At 39.2% G+C, this 25,783-nt stretch overlaps 1 protein-coding gene across 3 annotated transcripts in view; it reads left to right on the top strand.

Annotated features, from left to right (window-relative positions):
• Positions 1–25,783, top strand: part of SEMA3D (semaphorin 3D) — a 143,814-nt gene that overhangs the window by 41,658 nt on the left and 76,373 nt on the right. For all 3 annotated transcript variants that reach the window (XM_071552746.1, XM_071552745.1, XM_071552747.1), the window contains exons 2-3: positions 2,647–2,837; positions 17,444–17,604. In XM_071552746.1, coding sequence (XP_071408847.1) covers positions 2,723–2,837; positions 17,444–17,604 — 276 coding nt within the window. In that variant the 5' untranslated portion in view covers positions 2,647–2,722. The remainder of the gene's footprint in view (positions 1–2,646; positions 2,838–17,443; positions 17,605–25,783) is intronic.

Here is a 25,783-nt window from a genome sequence, read left to right as displayed (position 1 = left end):
ACAATCTGGCCAGATTGCAGTGAATCTAAAACAGGACAAGGTTGGCTCAAGCTCACAGAGCAGCTGCCTCCAGTGTAAACTAACTGCCTTGTGAAAGCAAATGTTTTTTCACAGACATTATTCAAATAAAAGGAGAAACGGGAAAAATAAAAAGAAGAAGAGGGCAGGGGGGGGGAAAGAAAAAAAGAAAAAATAGAAGGTTCCCATTAGCAAAAGAAGCCTACATGAAAAAATGAGGTTGTGAGGTATGGCCAAAGGGCCAGAGTTTGATGCTGGTTCTCAACCAATTCAGCAAATGGCAGTGCATTCAGGAATTCATGCTCTGTTTTTTTCTCTAAGTCCCAAATTTCGTCCTGATTCTTCACTGTACTTTGCCTCAGGAAAATGAGTCCTAAATCCTTGGGTGAGATCCCTGTTGGCTGAGGCCCAGACCCTCAGGCCAGGACTTCTCAACATATTTGTAGTGAGACTGGCTCCTGCTTAATTGCTTCTTTTTGAAGTATAGTTCGTCACTATCTCCCTGCTAAAGATGAACAGAGCTGGTGTCTTGTCTTTATATAATAATCTTCCCCCTCCTCCCTCCCCTTCTTTTTCCGTTCTTTCCCCTAAATAAATTTCGTTAGGGTGATATAACCCTAAGATAGTCTAGTCAACAGCACTCCTTCATGACCCACCCTCAGATGGATGTATTGGCATAGAAGGAGTAAGGGTCTTCTCTTAGGATCTGATATTGTAGTAAAGAGGAAGGGAAAGGGAAAGGGAAAGGGAAAGGGAAAGGGAAAGGGAAAGGGAAAGGGAAAGGGAAAGGGAAAGGGAAAGGGAAAGGGAAGGGGAAAGGGAAAGGGAAAGGGAAAAGGAAAAACAAAGGGAAAGGGAAAGGAAAAGGGAAAGGTGAAGCAGAGGCATTTTATGTATGTTTTGTTTTCTTTCCGTGTCATCTCATGAAGATGTAGGGTCATTCAGACATGGAAGGAGAGTGTTGAGAAAAGGACTGAGAAGAAAGAAGCTCAATGTCATGCAATAGGAATGATGCTTTGGGCATTTTACAAATTATTTCTCTTTCTTTCCCCATCATGCCCTTCCTGCACACTCTCTTGTCTTTAGCTATTGACGGGAGTCCAGGAGATTCAGAAAGTCCCAGTTTCATCTGAGAGAGATTTCCTGTGGTGGAGAAAACTGAAGGGGTTCTCTTTCCATTCGTTCATGCCAGGAAGGATGAGCTGCCTGCATCACGAAGTGCTGAATTGATTCTGGGTGCCGCCGTAGCTCAGAGGTGCTCTGACACCAGTTCTGTACGGAGCTTAAGTGCCAGACCAGTGGAGAGGCTCAGGGGCCATGAGCTGTGCTGCATCTCTCCTGGGCTTACAAGGAATCTCTCCTTTGATGTCTGTGCAAGTGCTGGCTGATATGGGCACTAGGATTACTCTTTTAATCAGGCAGTTCCAGTACCTTTCACAAAAGAATTTTCATGGCAAGTCATGAGCCATTAATCTCTTCACTAACCATAACATTTCCTTACTCCTGGCTTTATAGCATTACTCAAACACTGACATTTGTCATTTCACCAACCGTCTCCCTTGACCTCTGGCATAATGCACTTGAAGGGGGAAGGATCGGGTCTCACAAATATTTTTATACTGTGATCTCTGTGATTTATTAGCAATCAAGTTCTGCCTTCAGAACTCAGGATGCCATTTCAAATGATTCAATATGCAAAAATGGAGTTACTGGGCCAAAGGGATCCCTGATAACTGGGTACAAACAGGACACCAGGATTGCTGTCACTATGTTCAACTACTGTGTTAGATGTGACCTTGAGGAAATAGGTTCACTGCAGTTTTTGCACAGGGAAAATAAGGACAGTGATAATTGCTTTCATTTGTAAAACGCTTCAAGATTTATAGAATATGAATGACTGTTATTAAGTGAAAAGTGTTGCAAAGCTGGCTCAGTTGCACACTGTGCTAATGAAGTCCCATATCAGCCTATTGACCTCAGCATGAAACACTCATTAAAGTTTATAGGACGTTTTAGTGGATGAGTTGAGGCAGTTATTCTGCTGGAAATATCATACTGAAAGCACTTTTAAATCCATCATCCACATTGACTTTTTTCTCTATTAAAACAAAACACAATTGCTTGCTCTATCGAATTTTCTTAGTTTAGTTTTGAAAGTTTGTGATGGGTATGTACTCACTGTTAACTCAGCTTGTACCCCATGATATCTGAGATACCACAGTTCATTCTAGTCATAGCATAAATATACAGTAGCTGTTGTAGTGAGATAAAAAAAGAGTTATAAAATACTAAGATATCCAGTGGAGCAGTATGAACTAACAAGTTGCATCTCACTTTTGAATGGCAAATATTCTTTTTATAGATACTGCATTAGTTTAATTTGTGATTAAACTTTTGCTCTGCTAGACACTGGAATTTGAAAAACATACATTTTTTCCAATGTCAAAATGTGTAAATTTAGTATTAAAGAAACAGATTTACAACATTTTTATTTATACTAGAGGGAAAAAATACTTCTGTAACAAAGAAATTAAATCAGTTACTCTTTAAAGATACATCTGGCTTGCTTACAGAATTATTGTTTGTGCGAAAATGGAGATCTACAGATGTTTTCTTTTTTTCTTCCAGATAAAATTTGGATTGTTTGAAAAGCGAGGAGATATTTCACCATAGTGCCAAAGAAGATACAGAAGAAGGGAACAGAATGAGGGCTTCGCAAGTGCCACATGCCTGCAGCTTGCTATCTTTAGTGATGCTATTCCTTCCAGTCACTGGAACGTCAAAACAAAATATCCCAAGACTGAAGCTTTCCTATAAAGGTAAACTTTTCAGTAGTTTTTCTGATTCTGCCACTTTTGTTTTTATGTGATGTTGCCAGCAGTTCATTTGTATTATTAACCAGGAGAGCAAAACACTGTCCCTATAGTTCCCAGAAGTGCATAATAGAAGAATAGAAGCCTCAAGATGGATGAATTCTGCCTAGGGACAGTATTAAATTCTCTCTCTCTTTTTTATTTTTTGTTTTTCTCTTTTTCTTTTTGGCTGTGTGTGTGTATGTATAGGGGCACATGTAACTGTCTTCTTAAAATATTACTTCTCTTTGCTCCAAGAGCATGTTAATATACTGTACATAAATTAGAGGGGAGACATTGCCTAAACATAAGCTTCTAGTGCTGTTTGAAACACTCTGAGGCCCATCAGAGACATTCCTATGTGGCTGATGGGAATTACATGGGACATGGAGGGCATTCACACCTTCACAGGGCATCAGAGAAAGTCAAGAGAACTGCCCCAAGTGTTTCAAAGGGCACACCCCTTTTTTTTTATAAGAAGATTTTCTATCACTGTTTGTATATGAAACTCTGGATATGTGATTTTCTTTCTCTTTACCTCTTTGGACCACAGAAGTATTTTTTCTGTGGAATTTCTTAATCGTGTGTAGTTCTTGTTAAGAATGTTACAGGCCAAGGGGTTTAAGCAGATGTATTTATGTATTAATGGACAGTTTTTCACAGAAGGTAGATTTCTTGTTGCTTTGAACATACAGTACACCACAGGCACAAAGATAAGTCACTGATATTGTCTTCCTTAACTAAAACAAATGCTCTCCAGTTAGTTATGTTTTAGCTGTGTCACCACCCTGCTCTTGTGGGAGCTACTTCTGCTCTTATGCCTTCCTATGCATTGCAGAATTACACTCATGATGGTGTGATGGGAAAGGTTGTAAAGCCTTCATCAGGGCTTATGATATGTTTGTCATGAATTTAACAGACAAAGAAATTTATTGAGTAAGCAGAGTGACATGCTATTTATTTAGAAACTTCTCTTTTCCTAGATTTGTATGCCACTGGGCTTTTGCTGTTCTGCTGTGTATAGATGTTCGGGTGTGTTTGTGTGAGAGAGACAGAGGAAGCAAGATCAAGGGATCTTGACAACGTTTTTATAAATTCAGGAAACAGTTGCACCCACTGAAGCCAATGAATACAGAAATTGAAAAAACCTGACATGAGTTATGAAAGTTAGCAATAAACCCCTTCTAACATACAGCCAGACTTCTCATAGCCAGGCCTTTTGAGTTAATTCCCCAAAGCAGCATATACCATACGGTGATGGCATTTATTGTGGATTTGACACTCACGATTAGTGAATTCCTGTCAACTTCAAAAGCATGTAGCCTTTGGCAAGATCCTGATGGATGCATTTGGCAGGTGAGGAGGAGGAGAGAGAAAAATTATTGAGGTCAACATGGAGAAAAAAAGAAATGGCTGAAATCTTAGTTTAAAATAGTGACAGAGACCTGCTGGGAGCGGTTGGGAAAATGCCTGAGCTCGTTTAAAAAGACAATGAGCGGATGATTGATAGTTAGGCTCAGACCCAAACTTTTATTAGCAACTTTATAAACCTTTCAGTTTGGCTCAAGGGATACAGTTTCCTGTCCAAACTTATCCACCTATATCCCTAAACAGGGAGGGGGGAATAAACAAATGATACAGATACAAAATGGCACATAAATCTTATTTTGGAGAGCAGTGATGGAATTGAAAATACAGGAGAAAGAGAATTAGCAGAATTTATTGTGCCTTCTCTTATTTTTTGGGGGGAGTTGTGTATCTTTCCTTTTTCACATGGACCAAGAAAAAAGTTACTGCTGTTTTTTCACACTTACACATTGTGATGGTTTCAGTATGGCTTATTGTAATTAAGTCATATTTTGTTGTTGATAAGAGCTTGCCAGATGCCCTGATTATTTAATGTAGTCAGAATTAGGTCTACCTTCCTCCCCTTGAGTATTTCAGCCAGAATAATTCTAAGGTTTCTGAGAATAAGATGTAGGAGAAATGAACTGTCTTACCAGTCCTCATAAAATTGTTACAGTCACATGTGTCACTGACAAGTCCTGGCATCTCTGTTCTTTGGAACTAGGACTTGAAATACCGTGAGGAGGAGAATACAGGGCTCTTTTCCTCCTTTATGGCAAACTGACCAAAACTGGCCACATCAAGCAGCCCTAAAGACCTGATCACACATGTGTCTTTCAAGGAAAGGTTTCATCCCTTTCCACATGCCATGTGTTTATGGGATGTCATAGCTCCATCTTCCCAGAAGAGCCAAGCATTCACTGGGACACGAGGGCTGGAAGCAAGCAGGAATTTGCTCTACAGTTACTGGGTCTCCCAGGCACAGCCCAACACACCTTAGCTGAGGGCTGGGAAACTGCTTCTTCCCATGCTCCATAGCACTAAGGAGAAGGCAGGGAGTGCTGAGTGATGAATGCTGAGGATGAAGAAGTATGGTGGACAAAAAGAGACAAATAAAAAATAGGTAATGGTATTAAAGGAACACAGAGAAAGAAATCAGGCGTGGACCAAGGAAGAGGGAGGGGTTTGGATAGCTAAAAGAAATGTCTATAACCACAGGAGTGCTTCAATAAACCACAGTGCATCACAGCTACTTTGCATTCAGACAGCAATTAAAATTTTAGATCTTATCTGAATGGCAGTTGTAGGTTTTCATCTTCTATGAAATAACTTAAGGAGTGGAACTCTGTGTTGGAAATGTTAAGATACAGATATTGCAGCAAAGGATGTGGGTATCAACAGAATGTCATATGATGGATTTCCTTTATTGTTTGCCCCAGTTTTAAAAATGCATTCTGAAAAAAACTATGAACACATAACATTAGAGCCACACATAATTCAATTAAAATATGTTGTGATACATGTATTCTCCACCTGTTTTAATATAATACACCATGATCTTTAATCGCATACCTCATCCCATATTGCCCCATTTCCTCTGATCCATTAATTGAATAAATCTTCAATATTTCTTTTTATCTTCTTCACTTAGACTTTAGTTTTTAAATACTGGTTCATGTCATTGATATCTCAGAAATTGTCACTGTGTTTGTGATGTTTCTATGATGTGTTCACTGTGTAGACCTTAATTAATCTATATCTCTTAGATACTTTTACAAAATTATGAGGTATTATTATGTTATAGCTTTAATATTAGGAGATGGTAAGAAACTCTTCTAATAGAAGATTACCATCTTAAGAAAATTGAGATGATTTTTGAGTAATATTCCATATTTTAATAGCCTCTGTATAGCACTGCATTCCATTTCAGAGCAACAGTGTGTATTCATCAGTCATTTTCATGTAGCTGGAGATAGCCTGTGACCTTCATGCAAACTGTAGAACTCCCCAAGCACAGAAGTGACATTCAGCTTCCCGAAGCAGCACATCCTCATTGACTGCTACCTCATTTAACATCCTCATTCCAACCTCTGCAGCAAGTGTAGAAGGTTTTCATATGCCGGTCTCATTCATTAATGTCATTTACAGAAGAACATTAGTTCTGTTATTAAAGTGCAGAAGGGTCTGTGTCCTAATTTACACATGTGGACATGTTTAATTCATACAGTGTAGACAGGCTTATTTCTGTCTATCTTTTGAGTAATAATCTTTGCTAATTCACTGACAGGTACTTTTTTTTTTTGTGTGTGTGTGTTTCTAGGTTTTTCTTTATAGGGAGAGTAGCCAGACCAGAAGGTTGATTGCCTTCTAGGAAAAAAAATAATAAAATAAAACAGTCAACTTCTTTCATATTTGTGACTATCCTAAAATTTCCCAGTAGAAACGCAGATTTCTAATAGCAAATTTAACCCTATTGATTTGCTTTACTTTGTTGCTTTTCATGGACATCTTAGTAAGTATAGTCTCTGTTGTCAGTGAATCCATTTATATTACAAAAGTGTGAATCCTGATTTCTTGGCTGGGGAAGATGCTGTAGCTCAGATTTGGATATTGTCACCAGTGACATATCCACATTGACATGCACAAACTTATCTATAATTCCCACGTGGGAATGTGACCATGTCCCAGAGTGAGCCATGCCTGCTGTGGGCAGTGGTGATTTGGTCAGAGGACCAGGATCCTGCATTGTGACACAGTATGGAGGAAAAAGCACGACTGACGGCAACCTTTGGCTTTTAAAACAGGACTTGTTTAACACTGTTAAAAACAGCTATGGCAGTAATTTAAATCTAATAAACAAGAACATTATTTTGAACTGATTTGTTTTTCTCCATACTGAATGAATTAAAATGCAGCCTCACTCCCACTAAAGTCATGGCAAGAGCTTTGCTACTGAAGTAAATTGAAGCAGGATCAAATTTACACTCCTTCCCTCTGTTTTTGTCTTAAATAAGTAAACTAAAGACAGGCAGTTCTTTCTCCTCTGCTAAAGGATGACAGTGCTAAATCATCAGCTCCACATGGAACTTAGTCACATTCAAGGATTGTTTAGTTTCGTGCAGTGTTTCACACTCAGGATTTTCTTCCCCCTAAGAGTGATCCATTCTTGCAACATGGTGGAAAAGCAAACAGAACAGAATAGTTTGGTACCAGGAATTCTTTTGAGAACTTGACTGGATTAATACCTTTCATTAATGTTCTACAAATGATCTTTTGAACATGCTAGTTTACAATGTCAAGCATCCTGTTGTCTGTCTAGTTTTTGCTTTAAACCTGTTTCAATTTATAACTGATGAGATGCTTAACTGTTCCATCAGAGCAGTTAGTTTCAGTCTGTTTCAGTACAGCTGGCTTATTTCCATGTCATGCATCGTTTAATTATACATATAAAACATAGTTACAATTGTACAGGTCCATGAGCCTCACTTAAACTGTCTGTGACACTGCAGTAATCCCAGTACCCCGATGGGGTGTTGCACAGCTATGAAGGGTTGGAACTGGTGATGTATAAGAAAAGGCTAGAAATCAGCTTGCATTTTGCAGCTGTGCTTGCTCTACAGGAAGAGAAACCAAAACCAGCAAAATCCTGCTCTTGTGGCAGAATCAGCAGCTGCAAATCTGAATGCTCATGAAGATCAAGCAAAATGGTCTGAGTGAGGAAGTGAAGCTTTTCTTGAATCCCTTGTTTGCTGTTTAATTCATTTGTGATGATTTGTTATTTCTCAGAAAAATCTGTCTCAGATTCCTCTTCGGAGAAACCTAAGATGTTTATGTGATAGTGAAGATCCTAGTTTTGGATGATTGTCTAGTTATAAAAAAGACTGTTTTGTCTCAAAAATGCTTTCTGGAGGCAGTGATCATTGAGCCTTAAAATGTACCCTAAATTGAAAATGGATGGGGCACTGCTGTCCCTGTGAGGAAAGACTCTTGTATGTGCTGTAGACTTAAGTATAAACTTGAAGGCATTTATTACATTTTAATAGTGGGAAAAACAGCAAGTTTCTTACAGGCAATTTTTCCTTTTTTAAGCCAGTGAACTTGAAGGTCAGATCCAACTATATGTTGCATTTTCTGCCATATAATTATCATATATATAATGTCCTGGAGAGCAATCTCTAGTCAGTGACATCAACAGTTTACATAGCAGCTGAACTAAGAATAACCTTAGAGAACTGACCCGTATCAACCTCTTAACAGTGTAAACAGCATGTAGCTTGCAACAGTTTTCATTTTTTCATGATCACAAAAGGGCCTCAATTGGATAAAAAAAGAATTGTGTTCACGAAATACCAAACTGTTCTGCTGAATGTTAACTTCATTAAATCTCAGAAGATGAGGCGGAAAAGCCCAAAAGAGAAGTATTTAAGGAGGATTGGTCCCTTGTAAAAAGGAGGATGGGACAACATAAAAAACTGCTTCCCTGAAAGAACGCAGGGAAGATACATGATCAGTGGCATCAGCTTTGAGGAGCGTTCTTTCAAAACTCATTTTTTAATTGCACTTTTTCTAATGACATCTGTTAAGCAAATCCAACTCACAGTAGTTTCAAAAATCCCTGTTCTCTTTCTATGCGCTAATTTGAGGGTATGATCTTCCTGACGTCAATGTCTGTCTAGCAGTGGACATCTGTGGTCACCACACAGGTCCTCGAGTCACATTCTATTTCCGTTTCCTCCCTCCTGATTTCTGCTGTTCCACTTATAGATGAGTTCGTCAAAGATCAACTGAGGGATTAAGGGGAGGTCTGTTTCATACTCAAAATCCTTTGGAGATAAATACACAATGAGATAGCAGTAAGAGAAAAAAATTCCTTTATCATGCCAGCACGCTATCAGAGGGATTGTCTAGCTCTGCTGAACAGACCTTTCAACAAGGGTGGGAGTGACAGAGATACCTTTTCTTGAGCAAACAGACATTCTGCTTTGTGATACAAATCCTGGCTGTCACAAAACGATGTGCTGTGTTGAACCATAGAGCTTGACAGCTGAGAGATTACTGAAGACGCCAAAATTTTGTGTTTAACTTATCGGGCATGGTTAGGATGACTTTACAACTTGTTTTGGATCATCCATGCACCCTGTATTTCCTTGAAAAATATATCTCATTAAATATGTAACACAACATTAGCCTATATGACATAATGAATATAAATATTAATAATAAAAAATTGCCCTCCTAAATATGAAATAAAAGCCTATATGCTAACCTATATGCTAAGAGCATCTGAGGGTCATGTCACCCAGTTCTATATTTGAATTAGGTTAAGGGAGTATTTTTGCCTGCTTTGTGAAGGGAACCTCGTGGGAGCCCATTCCAGAATGACCGATGGGTGTGCACTTTGTGGATGTTGGGGCTTTGGACACTACCATGAGTTCCCTGAGCTGGGGTGGGGATGATGGGTGGAGCTGGCTTGTGATGTGCTCTGGTTACTGTGTTTGGGGTGTGACACTGTGACTCAGACATCTTTGCAAGCAGCAAACCGACAGAGGCTGACTTCACCCCAAGCACAGTGTGGCCTGAGCTATGCCATGGCAGGGGCAAGGTTCTTCCAGGACTTTACCAGGCAGGTGTCACCTGACAGCTTGATTCTCAAATGCCTGCAGCTCTTGACGTGCATCCTGATGGGCAGAGGCTTTTCCATCTATATCTGGAAGATTGTTATAATGTACCTCCTGGACACAGTGGTGTAGGAGAGATTTCCTGCAGTGGTTAAAGGGTATCTTGGAGCACCTGCAGTTCACACACCTTGACCACTTCGTCTTATGTGACAACAAGGCTCCTGCAGAGATCAGCTTGCCCCAAGACTTGCAAATGGTTGTACCACCTAACCTATTTCAGCACCTGGTGCAGGATCTGGCCGCCCACATAGAGGTGATGCAAGCTTACAGTGAGCTGCAAGTTCAGCTTGGAGTGCTGGTCTTGTGGCCATTGACAGAAGTCTTCAAGCACAGAGCTGTGCTTGTGGGGCTCACCCCTGCTGGCACACACATGAAAACTCTATCGTTACTGCATATATCACTGGCAATGCTGAATCTGCTTTTCTGTTGCTTCAGAACTAATATCTGGGGTACACATGGTTTCCTTGTGCAGATGCACATCTCAGAGATCCCTTGCTCTGTCACTGTTAGTTACTACAGTGCTGTTGCAGTGTTCCTTAAGTCTACAGCACAGATCCTGGGTCCACCTGCACATATGCACATGGGACTCTGAATCTGATAGAGGTTGCTTGGCACACCTCCAAGACAAAAAATAGTCTATTAGGGAATTAATACTGATACTCAATGAGCTCTACTTTTAATAACTTTGTAAAAATGTAATTCATGTCAATATCAGAAAGCATGACTGAAAATTCTAATTCACTTTCCTGTAGCAAAATATGTAGTCTAGTAAATTTAGTTATATTTACCATAGTAAATGTGTAGTCTAGTTCAAAGTATTAGAGTGGGAATTCGGTTTATTTTCATTGCTTCGAGGGGTTCTTTACTATTGCCAGTGCAAAACTGTTTTGCAAATCTACCTTTGCTTTAGCCAAATGAGCTACCTTTCTCTGCTTGCTTGATTGCTTTTCAATAATGTATAGATATTTATATATGTATGTGGAAAATAGCAAAAAAAATAAAAAAGGAAAAGAAAAAGAATAAAAAGAGAAAATCTTGAAGCTTTTTGAAATTTTCTGAAAACAGTCATTCTTTGTAATTAAACCACATTTTCTTAGAGGATGTCCATCCAATGCAGCTACCTGAAATAATGACTGACTTAAATGGTGATTTCCTACAACAATCACATGTCTATACTGCACTTCTGTAGCACTTCAGAGCAGGGCTATTAATTTTGCATTGTGAACTCAACCAGAAGTCATGATGGTAGAAACATCTAAATTATGAATTAATCATTCCACTGTCTTTTATAAAAGTTCCTCTTCCTCATTCAAACCATGGGAAAGAAAACTTATCTGACCCATGTCGGAGAGGAAACCCCCTATGGAGACAGGAACAAGGAGTAATGCATGGGCAGAGCAAGCAGGAACTTCCTAAAGCAGATTTGCTGCCAACAACAGAAATATGTGTTGCACTAACAGCTGAATCTGCTCACAGAGGTCTCTGGCCTTTGCCTCCTTACCTGTGCAGGCACTGGTCTCACCACAGCCCCCTTCAGCCCAGGCAATTGCTACCTTTGCTCCCTGGGGAGCAGGTCATGCTGAGGAGCTGGTTATTGTTTCCTAGACCTGGTTTCACCTCCTTTACTGTTTCTGCTCTGCCTGCTTGTCCATCTGAATGCATCTTGGTTGAGTCAAGAAACCAGAAGAGCTTTTCAAAGCCAGTTCTGAGAAAATGCCCTTGTTCTCAGGGGGACGGTGGGAAGAGTGTTGAAGGGCCATCAGCACTTAAGGGACATTACCGGCTCTCTCAGACGGTGGTTTCATGTCAGCTGAGCCAGCATTACAACATGGTGCTTCTGGGAGGAGGGCAGCTTCCTCCGTGCTCCTTTCTCGCCAAACATACATACCCTTTTTTTCCTCCCTCATCTGCTCCCAGGTGCATAGACCTGCCCTTTCTCCTGTACCAGCTCCAGTTCTCGTCAGTCCCTTTCACAAGGACATGTGCTATTAGTCGTTAGGACTTTCTGTCTTATTTAGCTTTACAGCCTGACTGTACAGCTTGTGTGTAGCAATGCTTGGAGTCGTTGAGAAGCATGGCCCCTGTGGCTTCTTACTATACACCCAAGGCTGGATTCTCCAGTGGTAATACTGTTGCAGGTGGTTAAACTGAGGTTCTGGCTCTGACATTGTGGTGCATGCAGAGGGAAGGGAAGGGTGGAAGGTACAGCTATTCAGTGTTTACATAAAAATTGTGTTACTCAGGTGCTAGTTATAACTGATATATAGTATTCAGTGGCACTGGTGTGGAAGTTGCAAATAGTATTCAATGATAGCAATGAGAGGCTACAAATCTGGATTTTTTTTCTGTCACTGAGCTGTTCTTTTAAGTCTCGAAAATGGAGGCACTTATGAAGTAACTGAGCAAGCGGGTCTGTTTGCTATTAACTCTCCTTTGCACTGTCAATTCATCTTCTTCATGAACACTTCACACTGCTCTGTGTCTCTCCTAAGCCTGTTAGTATCGATATTATTGTGTTTTTAAGGTCCATGCCATCTGACACTGGTATTATACCAGAGTTGTTCATGCCACTACTTTTCAAGGTTTCTCATTTCTTTTCATGAGAGTCTTGTCTGCTTTTTTAATGAACATTACATTCATTAGAAAGCTGACAAATACATTTGAACATAGTGTGAAAAATGTTGAAGTATTTTTAAGATATCAGACTAATTTTAAAACATCTTTCATCTATAATAGCTGTAGGCTGAATGGAGCAAGTCCTAGTGTCAGATGCAGAGTCTGAGGAAGCAGGTTTGAGTAAAATGAATCCTGCAAAGAGAACTGTCAGCACCCATCAGTACTGTCAAAAGAGCTGTTGAGTCATATCTGCGTTTCTGTAGCCAACTGTACCTTGGATTTACTGCAGAAAATTCCTTACAGGTTTAAATCCTGGACACTGAATTCCACAACAAAATTACACCATGCTGGAGTTTAGGAATAGCAGCATGGTCACCAAGTATATGACTTCAGACTAAGTAGAAATATCCATTATAAATGTAAACACATATTATCAGAACAGAGTGACATTTTTTCTTTTGAAGCCTTTATGCTGCAGCTCTGCTGCTGGACGTTATTTAAATAAGCAATGATTATGCTGTTGTGAGCCAAGTCCACTGAAATACTGTGCTAAATTAATAGAACCCAGTCACTATTCCACCTTCTACCACTCAGCAGTGAAATATTAACCCAGAAAGAGAGTTAGCTTAAAACTCATTTAATCACCAGACTGGAAAAAAGTGTTTAATTTTCAGTAAAACAGCAGATACACACCATAGGCTGAGTGTTGAACACATACTCGTGAAAGACCATCCCCATAACTAACTTTGTTCCTTGTGACAATGCTGGTTCTATGTTAGCCAGGCTACAGAGATGCAGTGATGCAAATCAACAGCTTGCTCTAAGCTTGAAAATCGTTGGGAAATGTGCTTTTTGCAGTAAATTTTTCCAGTGTAATATCCTTGGTCATAGTAAATATATCTCTTTGTGAAGGAAAATTTCAATGCATAAAGTCAGATTTTGTTGTTTTATGGAGTGAAAATGATTAATTTGGCTGCAGTTTAATCAATTCTCTGTTAATGTTTTCTTGACAAATTTTATTAGGCGATGTTTCAGTTTTAATCTTATCAGTGGCCATGCTCGGTCTTATTTCCAAGCTGTTTTCAATAGCTAGTAAATAACTGACCAAACATGATTCTTCACCACTTTTGCAGCTTGTGTTGTTTGCATCAGTAAGAAAGCAGTGGGCAGTGATGTCATTTCAATGTGGAATATTTTACAGATGTTTTCCTAATAATGCAATGAAACAAATGACTGCACAAGGCAACAGGCAGGGCTCATTCCCACTTGGGCATTTCAGTCATGAGGCAGCTTTTTCCCTCAGTGTTGTAGCTGTCCCAGGCAGTTCTTAACTGAAAAATTCTATGAGTGTTAAGCACTAGATGACAAATGTCCAGTTGGGATTGTCACTTCATAGACCATTCCTTCTAAATAAGAATGAAATGGGGAAATGCAGAGCAGTCTCAGTCATCATCTTTCAGGTATGTGAAGAATCAAGTCTATATTTTGACAAGTGACACCCTTGCAAAGGCTCATGCTTTGCATAACTCTAAGCAGTGAAAGTGCTTTAGAGCATTTGCATGAATGTATCATTTATCCTTCCTCAGATCAAATTCCCATGGCTGGAGATGCAAAGGAATTTTCCCTCATATTCTGCATCTTATTTACTCACGTCCCACAGACAAGCACTGTGATATGACTAGAAGCTTGTCATCAGTAGGGATTTGAAAGTAACAGGGTCATATGGATTGCTGACACACAGTAGCCTGTGAAATTCATGAATCTCTCCTGTTTATTCATGGTAATGCTTATGAATGATTAATCAGTCGATATTGTGATCCTATATTCCTCTACTTCCCTTGATCCAGTGCACTAATTGGGACATAACGCTGTTAAATAGGATTTAATCTAGACTGCAGAATTTCCAAGGCATTTATTATTATATGCAGTGGATCAGATAACCTAGTAATGCAGCCAACTCTGCCATCATGGGTGGAGAAGAGAAAGGCGATTACTCAGAATTATGTGCTCCAGCAATGCTCAGCTGATAAAAAGTATTTAGAATTTGAATAGCCCAAGGGAGCTAAAACCTCCTGCTGTGCTGTCATCAGCATCAGAGAATCCCTTCCCAATAAACAGTTCCATCATATTCAGTATTAACAATTTCCAGTAGAAAAAAAAAACAACAACCAAGGAAGGAAGTTTGTACTGAGGATGACATCTAATGTAGACACATCTACATCACACACAAAATATTAATATGAGTTTCTCTCAAAATGGCTGTCCAGTAAGAGAAAATCCAGTTACAACAAGTGTCAGGAGGAAGAAAACCCAGTTACAACAAATGTCAGGAGCAGTGCATGTAAATGTCTTACTGAGTGAAAGCACACTAGGAGAGTGAGCTAAAAATCAGAAGTTCTGTGTTTAGAAGACTTTTCTTTTTCCTTCTTAAAAAGGCTGTATTTCTGTATTACACTGGCTTGGTGATTCTTCAGCCCGGCTATTCATCAGCCAGCTCTAGTGTAAGAAGTAGTTAAGATGGGACTGAGGTTTTTATGGTACCATGGCAACCATAAGTTGTTTTTAAGTGATCCTGCTGTCAATTAATAACCAGATCTTTTAAAGTGTTACTAATTTAGAAAATAAGCCCTGACATCTTTCTCTTCAGAAAGATCATTAATGGCGTAAAGCAGTATAGTGCTTAACATTTAATTTAATATTTCAGTGTGAAGTAAGATGTTTTTCCAAAGCACTGCCAAATAAATCTAACCTAGGGGAATAGGAGCTGCAATAGAAGACAATTTGTTTTCAGATTTTATTGTTACAACATTCTGCAGTGAGCCAGACAAAACCACACAAACTTAAGTAGAAGTGACTGAGCCAAAAAATAATTATCATAATTATGTGCCAGGTAGTCAGATTAATAATGATAAAATATTTTTCCTCCCACAGTGCTGTTTGTTAGCCAGCAACAGAACTTAATCTTTGCTTTGCCTGTCACATGGTTTGTGAGAGACCTTGGGGAAAAATGTTTGTGTGTTTGGCGTTTTGCTTTGTGGTTTTTGTTTGGTTTGTTTTTTTTTTTCCTTCATTTCATTCAGGAGTTTTCCTGAAAAACACTTTCCCCCATTTTTATCATGATCAGGAATTGTAAGTAACTTCTGCCATAAGTCTGGTTTCTCTAACAGGAAGGCTACATTGTCCATCCAGTGCCAGTAAGGTGGAAATACCCTTAATTTTATGTTCAGTTAAATACAGGATTTACTTTTTTGTTTGAAGGTTTCTGAATTGTTTAGCTTGGAGAGGTTGCTGGTGGAAGAATTGATTTACATGTTTATTTTTTTTCCCCAAATTAATGACTACCCAACAAGTCTTAACTGTCCTTGGGCTCTTTTCTATATATTGTTTGTGTCCACATTCAGAATTATGAGAATATTAATGAAGCAAAATTTTACAGGCGTTTTATTTTAAAGCCTTTTAGCTATTTTTTCCAGAATTAAAATTCTTTCATTAGTTCCATAGAGTAACATGTTTTTTCTTAATTACCTTTTGAAAGAGATTTGAAGCCTTTGTTAATTCACAGTAAAACTTTAGTGTCAAAGCATATTTTTAATAGGGATCTTAAAGGTGTTGCTACTGGATAAAGGTGTTGCTTACTATACCATCTTCATTTCATTGGAATAAATGATCTTTGAAAATCCCTTCATTGGCTGGAGCAGAAAGCCCATGTGGACCATGTGAAGTTCAACAAGGCCAAGAGCAAGATTCTGCACCTAGTTTGGAGCAATCCTGAACACCAACACAGACTGGGAGATGAATAGCTTGAGTGATGAGTAGATTTAATGCAGCCCTGCAGACAAGGACTTGGGACTGGATATGAGCCAGAAATGTGTGCTCACAGCCCAGAAAGCCAACTGTATCCTGGACTGTACCACAAAAAGTGTGGCCAGCACATTGAGGGAGCATATTCTGTCTCTCTAGTCTGCTCTGGTGAGACCCAATAGTACTGCTCTCAGTTCTGGGGTGCCCTGTTCAAGAAAGACATGAACCTGTTGGAACAGGCCTAGAGGAGGGCCATGAAAATGATCAGAGGGCTTCAACAACTTACCTTTGAAGATAGGCTGAGAGAGTTGGGGTTGTTCACCCTGGCGAAGAGAAGACTTTGAGTGAGGAGACCTTATTATGACCTTTCAATATATAAAGGGGGCTTATAAGAAAGATGAAGAAAGACTTTTTACCAAAGCCTGTAGTGATGGGACAAGGGGCAGTAGTTTTAAATTGAAAGAGAGTAGATTGAAATTGGAAATGAGAAAGATATTTTTTATGATGAGGGTGGTGAGACACTGGCACAGGTTGCCCAGAGAAGTTGTGATTGTTCAAAGCCTGGTCAGATGGGGCTTTGAGCAAGCTGATGTAGTGGGAGATGTTCCTTCTCATAGTGAGAGAGTTGAACTCGATGATCTTCAGACATCCCTTCCATCTCAAACCATGCTATGAGTCTCTGATAACTTCCACATCTAACCACTGTTTCCTGCTCCTAACTATTCTTGACTGGCATTGACCTTCTTTGCTGTGTTATATCTGGAACATCAGATATGGTGAGATAATTGATCCTTGATCATGTGTATCCATGAGTATGATGATATAAACATATATTAGCTTTTTGACAAGGAAGAAAAAGATGGCACACATTTTGGAAAGATATGCGGTTTTTTATTTCTAATTTATGTGGAATTTCTGATTTCTTTATGCCATACAGATAATTTATTAAGAAAATTTTATATAGCAAGAAGTTTTGTGAAAGTAAATATTACCCAATTATTATGACTCTGGAAAGACTGCAATTGCGTACTCAACTGGCATACTCCATGCTGGTTGCATGTTTTTATAAATGATACCAATGAGTCATATTTAAACATTTTGATTATAAAAATTTTCTTCCTTTTCCCACAGACTTACTGCTTTCAAACAGCTGCATCCCATTTCTGGGCTCTACAGAGGGGCTTGATTTTCGAACTCTGCTGCTAGATGAGGAGAGGGGCCGGCTACTAATCGGGGCTAAAGACCACATCTTCCTGCTCAACTTGATTGATTTAAACAAAAATGTAAAGAAGGTCAGTGTGTTTTCTACAGCGTTTATCTCCTAAGTTAAATTTTATTAAATTCTTTTCTTTTTTTATCTATTTGTTTCTTCACCAGGTAATTACAGATTCATTGTGCAATGCAGTTTACCATGATTTGATAACCTCACCTTCCATAGTTATTATACAGATTATCTTTGATCAATTGAATTTCTCATGCTATATGATCTCCTGTGCAGCTGATGCCCTGCACGAGATCAGCAGGAAGAGCCCTGCAGTGCATGAAAATAGCATCAAAATATCAGCAAACAGGAAAAATGCAGTTCAGAGTGTTCACTTCTCAATTTCTCTGATCATGGTCATCCTCTTTGATTAAGAGCATTTGAGAGAAAATAACTGAAGACAGCTTTTTCTTTGTTTCCTGGCATCACTGGGATTACTTTACTGTAATACTGAGCAGAGTACAGGCAATTTGGATGGTTTAAATTATAGTTAAATATAAGTGGCAATTTTAATATTAATATTTGTGTTAATACCTATAATTACTGCTGATAGGAAAAGCTTCCACTGGGATCTGCTGTACTCCCTTGCTCATGCCCTCTGACAATGTGTTAACTCCAGATAATAAGATGGCAATTTAGGCTCCAGTATTTCTAGCAGACACGGTGAACTGGAGCTTTTATAAGCACAATTGACTGCTATGAGTGAAAACCAGATGCTTGCACAAGAACACATGAAAACTGGTTTCCTGCTTCTTCCAGATATGAAGAAAATGTAAATTCTCAGCTGTGTTTGATATTTTCTTTAAGCACCAGAAGGGGGTTTTAAATTACTGTGTTCTGCTGTCAGCTCTGAAGAGGTAACTGACCCTGAATTAATGCAACTGCAAGGCAGGGCCTGAACAGGTGGAACAAGAGACTATTTTGTCCACATGTTTGAGCACAACACATGCTGTCGTTGTATAGAAGAGATACAGTACCAAGGTGAATATCTTATTTCTTATCTTCACTTCTACAATGCAGCATATGCCAGTTTTTTAAAAACTCAGATTCTGAGTATTTCAGGAAATTTCTTCCCTGGGCTGCTTTATCTAACAATTGCCTTGCTTCTGTCACCTCAGTAGTTTACTGGAAACCCACCACCCCCTCAGGATATTGCATTAATAACAGCACTATTAATTATCATTGCAAGTTTTCAGACTACAAATTGATTTCTGGTGCAGGCTTTATGCACAAAACAAATTTTGTTTGTGTGAAAAGCAGATTTCTGTTTCTGTGGGATGCTGCTTGGCTCCTGAGAGATGCTGAGTGCTGTCACCTCCCATTATGTTTAGTGGGGCTTTATGAGCCCAGACCTTGCTGGAGGAGGTGGCACCCTGTGTGAGCTGCCCCTCTGCCCAAGCTGGTGACATTTTCCCTTTAGCCAAATCCCACTGATCGTTGTGGACGTTGCACTTTCCAAGAAGAGCAAGACACAGATGGAGCCAGGAGAACTAATGTGCAATCAGTCAGTGCCATTTGGCATAAATGTTGTGGGATAAAGACTTTGTGCTGGAAGAAAAATTAGCATTTGGTAAGCTGAATAGAGAATGTGTGCCCCCACATATCTGTGCTAACCTGAAAGGAGGGAATAAATTTCCTAACCACTTGCATATCTGGACTAAAGAAATTATTGTGTACACATTCAAATACTTCTTAGTTTAACCATTCAGATAATATTTAACTTTTCAGAAAAAACACTGAGGAAAAATATGGTTTTAAAGGTAAAAGAAGTCCTGCAAAGCACCCTGGTGTGCTCATTTTGAAGATCTCAGTTGGTATTCAGCAAAGTTACAAAATTAGCTTCTTGTGTAAATGCCCAGGTAACACAAGGTAAAATCACACAAGTGTTTCTTTTTAATTCCTTTGTGCTTGGCTGGTAGAATCTTGCTGGTGGAGGGAAGGGATGAGGTGAAGGAAGCTGCATGAGAATCTGTGTATAAATCTCAGTCCCTGCCGAGGTTTCGATGCTAAAGGATACTCTCCAGTAGCAGTGAAGTGTTAGAAAGTAGCGTTCGCCTGTGCTGTGTTTAGACTGACCATGGTTTTGGTTGGCTCCAGGCCAGACGGCTCTGCTTCCAGGCTTTCCCAGTGTGAGGAAACCACACATGTTGGGACTACAAGGGTCTGAAGTGTGTCCTTTGTACTCCTCTGGAGTAAGAGTCGTCTGGAAAAAAATAATATGCTTGCACACAGTCACTAAAATGAGTAGTAGTTGATTAGAATATTAAGTTTCTGCCTATAAATGATGTGTGACTTTGAGGGAAGGAGGGTTAAGAGAAAGTTGAGGGGGCAAGAGAGATGTAACAGCTTTGAGACAAGAATGCAAGCTTGTGCATAGTTTGAGGCTTTCTTTCTTTAAAACAAAGCTGAACATGAACTTTAGAAATTCTCTATTCTGGGTAGAATCAGCTTACTTTATTAAAGCTCTCAATTTCAGATATTTGTTTTATTAGGAGCTACTGATACCTCCAAAAGCCGAGTCAGGATCCCCAAAAATTTATTCTCATATATGGATACAATTACTTGGCAAGTTTATACTGTAGAGTCTAATGCTCTATAGTAAACATCTCTGGAATAGTATTCAAAGAAGCATCCAAAGCATCGTTCCCTGCTCCCTTCCCTAATGTATACATATATATAATTTAATAACTTCCTTTTTGCAAGCTATTTATTTACCTAAATTAGTTAATTTGACTTACATATATTAAGTTATGGCTTTATTTCCTGGTGTATTTTTCCTGATGAAATAAATCAATAGTACTGCTGGAGTCCCGATTTCTTAAATCATTGTAGTTTTTATTCAATTTGTTGTGTAATAGGTTGAAAACTTCCTCAGCTGTCAACTTGAAAAAAATCCATCCAGTTTCCAGTACTTGCAAACCTCATTATAAAACAGCAGTAAGTACCACAGTGTAATAAGAAAGTCCTCCAGAATGACAGAAAGCTAAAGTGATTATAGTTGATAAATATCTAAATTTTAGCAACAGCTAATCATCTTTCCATAGCAGGGATATAATTTCTGTCAAGCACTGCAGTATAGAAGCCTTTAGGTCCTATTGCAGGCAGGGCATTACCAAGTGCCATAGCCTATTTTTGAAAGATCCTTACATGCCTGACAAGTACTGCAACTGGAAGATTTGTAGTTCCTTCCTTTGAGTAAAATAAAGATGTTCTGCCAAAGAAAGCAAAAAGAAAGCAAACCTGCTGAAGACCTCTATACCATAACCAGTAGAAGTGCAGTGTAAAACAGATCTTTAATAGCATGAGAGGCTGTAAGGCTGGAGAAGAAATTCTATAGGATCCCTAAGCTCTAGGATCCTGCCGGAAACATTCCTTTGGTACATAGCATTTTCTTGTGAGTTTGCTTAAAGCCTTTGTTATTTTTCTCCTCAAACTAAATAAATAGTAAATGCAAAATATTGTCAGCTGGGTAAATACAAAAGAGCTGCAAAGCAATGGTGCCCCTTCCTGTGGCTCTGCAAGCTAACAGTGCACATGGGGTTACATGTCAGTGCTATTATCACAGTGTAATCCGCAGTGTGACCCGCCCAGCTCTGCAGGAATAGGAATGCTATCAAGGGCTGACAAGCTTTTGAAAAGCTGCCAACCTGCAGGATCTGTCACTGCTAGAAGACACAGCTGCATGTGGGCCAAATAGATAAACATGTCAGATCACCAATAGCAGCTTTGGAACAAGTTGTTTTCATCTGTCCCAGTGTGCACTGGCTTAAGGTCACAATTTATCATCTCTTGGAGCATCCTCAATTTGTAGTTGCTACTATTTTTTTTTTTTGGTATTACCAGGTGCAGCTGTCTTTTGACATCCTTGAATGCTCTCTTGTATTGATTGTTATCTATATTTCACTGGGATAAATATACATATGCATAAATATATATGTTGGGTAAATGCTTATGAAATAGCTTCATGTAATTTTTTTCCAATAGTTCCAGTGCTTGCCAACAGTACAAGTGGGCTTATATGTCAGCACTATTATCATTGTGCAATATTTGCAGTGTGATCCACCCATCTCAGCAGGAAGGGGAACATATATGCAAATACATAATGCATATTTATGTAAAATAGCACCCTCGAAATGTAGGAGCAGAATTTGACATTCATTGCTCTGAGAAACTTTCTGTTAGTCTATATAAGCGTGGTCTCAGTTAGGAATGAACCCAGTGGGAATTTAGCCAGTTCTGAAGGGAGGCTTTGGTTCTTGCCATCAAGCCTGAGCCTCAGCAATACATACAGAGTCTGAGATGTTTATTGCAGCCTTCAAACACAGTAATGCAAAGATTGGTTTTTCCTCAGCAAGTACGTGCTGCTTATTTTATAACTCAAATAAATTTATCTTTCTGCCTGACAGCAAAAGCTGTAGATAATCTGAGAGTGAAGCTTTCTTGACCTGTCAAGAAAAAAGCTTGCCAGGAAACATCATTGAAGGCCAAAGAGTCACATGGAAACCACTGAAGATACCTAAATTTCAGAATGTGGTGGGTATGAGGACTGAGAAAGTCTAGAATAAACCCAGTGGGACTGCAGAAGGAATGTCATGAGTTTGACTCTCCGCAAATGGGGAATTAGTTCCTATCAGTAAATCCTTACTGGAGGCCCTGCTTTTGAAACACAGGTAACTTCTCTGGGGTGTTGCAGTTCGTAGGTTACCCATTTCTACCAGTTCTACAGTATTTCACTTCTTTGCAAGATTAATAGATATAGAAACCATCTTCGCTATCATATCATTAGCTCCAATAAAACAAGACTCATTTTACTGGATATCCATGAAGTTTAGCATCCAGTCCCCAAAGTTGGTCATCGGCAGGCGGGAAAAGAAGAGTGCAAGAAAAAACTGTAACAGTGCTTCAGGTTAGGGATTTCCAGAGACAGGAGTGATAACTTTGTGCTTGCTAGCCCTTGGTGAGCTCTTACCACTGAGACATTTGCTATCATTTTTAACCTCTGGAAACCTTTTGGAGTCTGTAAAATTGTTTGACAGACTTAAATCTAGACACCTGTGTAGACAAGGTGAAAGCTTTTCAAACAGTGTTTACAGACTCAAAACAACAGATGGGGCAAGACGTGAAGAAAGCAATATAGAAACAGACTGACAGCAGTCCTAGGTGGAAGAGAGTGTCTCTGTTATTTCCTTTTGCATTGTTGTCATAAATTATGTTTCCATAAACATCCGCTGTTATTTTTATGTTTTACCTGATTGTTTAGATATGAAGAATGGCCTATATCCTGCTCTCTGAAAATATTTACTCATATTAGTCTTTGGCTTTTTCAAAGGTAGGATTTGTCGTTAGTCTGAAGTGATAAACATGTCAGGATCAATGCCTTCTACCCTAAAAGTCCTGGATTATGGTTTCCTTTTAGGAGAAACAGACAGTAGTCAGAAGTCTGCTGTGGTTACACTGTGGAAAAAGAAGTGTAGAAGCACTGAAGTCTTTCGAAATTTAATCCATTGTAAATGACATCAGCATCTGGTCCATTTTCTTTAAGCTTTCAGATGTGCTTGTAATTTACACATGAAAATGCACTCTTCAGAAAACCCTTAAGGTCTGAAAGCATTGGCTGCTACTTCAGTTTGTTTGGAGATCACATTTGAAGAGGAGATCTGAGGCATGTGGAGATGTTGCTTTGTCTCAGACAGATGGAATATTAAAGCTCTTTTGATTCTAATACGAGATTTTGCTCTTAACAGCCAAAATTTAAGCTACCAAAATTTTGTGAATGTGTCTTCCAAATATACATCTTTTATTTCCCTGTGACTTCCAGTACATTTTACTCAGTCTGACACACTGAGAAAATAAGTATTGCCATGCACTGACACTGGCATTCCTTCTGTATTGTAAATCACTTCCAAACAAACCTCATATTCTGTCTTCCCACCTTCCAGTGTCATATCAAATTGTATCTTTCAGAGATCCAGTTTTCTCTTACTGTGAAATATGGGAGTTGGAAATTCTGGTCATTTATTTTCCTGGATATTTATTGCAGGTATGCAAAATAGTAACACAGGTGAAGGTCTGTGGCAGATATAAAAAAACATTTAAGGATCCATTCCTGGCTTTTAGGGATTTCTTAGCTAAAGACTTAGCTAAACCTTGATGAAACTGCTAAAAAGAAAACTAGGTGACCAGATTCCAAAGACAGCCTGGTTAGTTTTCAAATACAGGGAGAAATTCAGACAAGGAACTTACATCTGTCAGCTTCCTTTGTTTGCTGATGATTTTAAAATATTGAATTCTAGAGTACAGCAAGTACAGCGGGAGCCACTTCCAAGCCCTGCTTAGGGTAACCTTCCTCTGAGGATTTGTGTATGAGAACAATCTGTCCAATTCCCCAGGCTGTGGACTTGCCATAGTGCACAGATGTGAGGTATTGAGAAAGCAACTGGCATACAAATGTGGTGTGCTAAAATCAGCTCATTTCCTTGTTAATTACCTCAGTTGGCCAGAGCATGGTGCTAATAATGCCAAGGTTGCAGGTTCAGTCCTTGTATGGGCCATTCACTTAAGAGCTGGACTTGATGATCCTTGTGGATCCCTTCCAGCTCACAATATTCTGTGATTCTGTGATAATTAAAATACTCCTTGTTTTCAGCAAAACAGTACTAAAAATACATTAAATTCTTTCCAGTGCTTGCTGGGAAATTCAATAAGTTTGTAGTGGTTGCAGTAATTTTCAGTGAAGTGACCATGACATTCATGATATTGTCTTATGCAGCAGGGTGACATTCTTACTGGATCACTGTCTTATATTTTCTCAGTGCTCCTTGATCTCACTGTTTTTCTTTGCTTTTAATTTTTGAGCTATGAATTCCAAAGTTCTTCAGAAAACTAAAAAAAAAAAAAAAAAAAAGGAAAAAAATGTGCAGCTCACATTATTGTCATTTTACTGGTGGGAAAATTGAGACCTGACTGTCACATATAGTAAGGCAATAGCAAAATAGGGATTAGACTGTCTCCTGGTTTGCTTTAGTGTGTTCGGATCATGTTGCCCTCTTTACCAATTTTATGGTCACATTGAGCTAAGTCATGAATCTTTTTTTTTTCTTTTTTTTTTTTCCTTCACACAAGGGAGTAGTTTTTCATGGAGAATAGTTTCTCCAGGGTAGTGTATTGCATATGCCAACGTGATATTTGGCTTACAACTCAGTCTGGATTTGTTCCTGTGGACACTGCTATTGGGATTGTCATATGGGGAATTTACCCATACTAATGAGCCTGAGCTTCTGAATTATGGTGTGCATGCTTCACAAAGCCTTAATAAGACATTTTGATGCCCTGAAAGCTGTAATTTTACTGCATTCCTTGCCTCAAGCATCAGTATGATGAATATCTAGTACATAGAATAAAACAAGGGAAGAAAGCTGACCTTCTCTTGCTGCATCAAGCAAGATCAGTGTATTTTCATCTAAATGCTTCTACCACCTCTTATTCCTTTCAAATAGGAAGGAAGGAATCCCTTTCTTCCCAGGCCCCAGGTTGAGTGTGTGAGTGTTATGAGACATGCCGATCAGCTGATGTCCTTCACTCCTGATACGGACACATCCTGCTGGTGCTACATGCACCACTAATAGAGCACTTTGGGGTTTCTCCTACCAGAGACTACTGATAAAGAAGTGCTGAAGCACGTGTGCAGCACCAAGCAACAAGAGGCTTCTGTGATACCCACAGTATGGCTGGAAGCCGTCAGCCTCAATGGGACTCTCAAGTGCTTGCTGCTGGTATGAGCATGTCTATCTTGGGGACCTGAAAGTGGAAGGAGTCACATTGGTCAGTTGGTCTCACTCCCTGCTATCAGCAGCAGCTACTTCATGTAGCAGCTATTCCTTTCATAACCTGGTCCAAATCTGGTATAAGAGGCCCTGGGGGATGCAACTTCTTTAGGAATGTTGTTGCTAAGGACCAGAACCTTGTTATTCTGATATTTCAGGTTTAGCATCTGTTAAAATCTACAGTCTATAATACATGTTTATTTATGAGCAGTTTATACCCTTTTCCTCTGGCTGTTTATAATTCTGGTCTTCAGAGCTCTTTGATTCTTCCTGGATAATTTTACGTCACTTGTTATCAGTTGGGCTCACAACTTCATGTCACCTGCATGGGTTGTTGCAGAGTGCTGGTAAATGTAGGGTGTACGAAATGGCACGAGCTCTGACACT

This window comes from Pithys albifrons, chromosome 3, assembly GCF_047495875.1.
Source record: "Pithys albifrons albifrons isolate INPA30051 chromosome 3, PitAlb_v1, whole genome shotgun sequence".
Lineage (NCBI taxonomy): Eukaryota > Metazoa > Chordata > Aves > Passeriformes > Thamnophilidae > Pithys > Pithys albifrons.
This window is presented reverse-complemented; position numbering and strand designations above follow the sequence as displayed.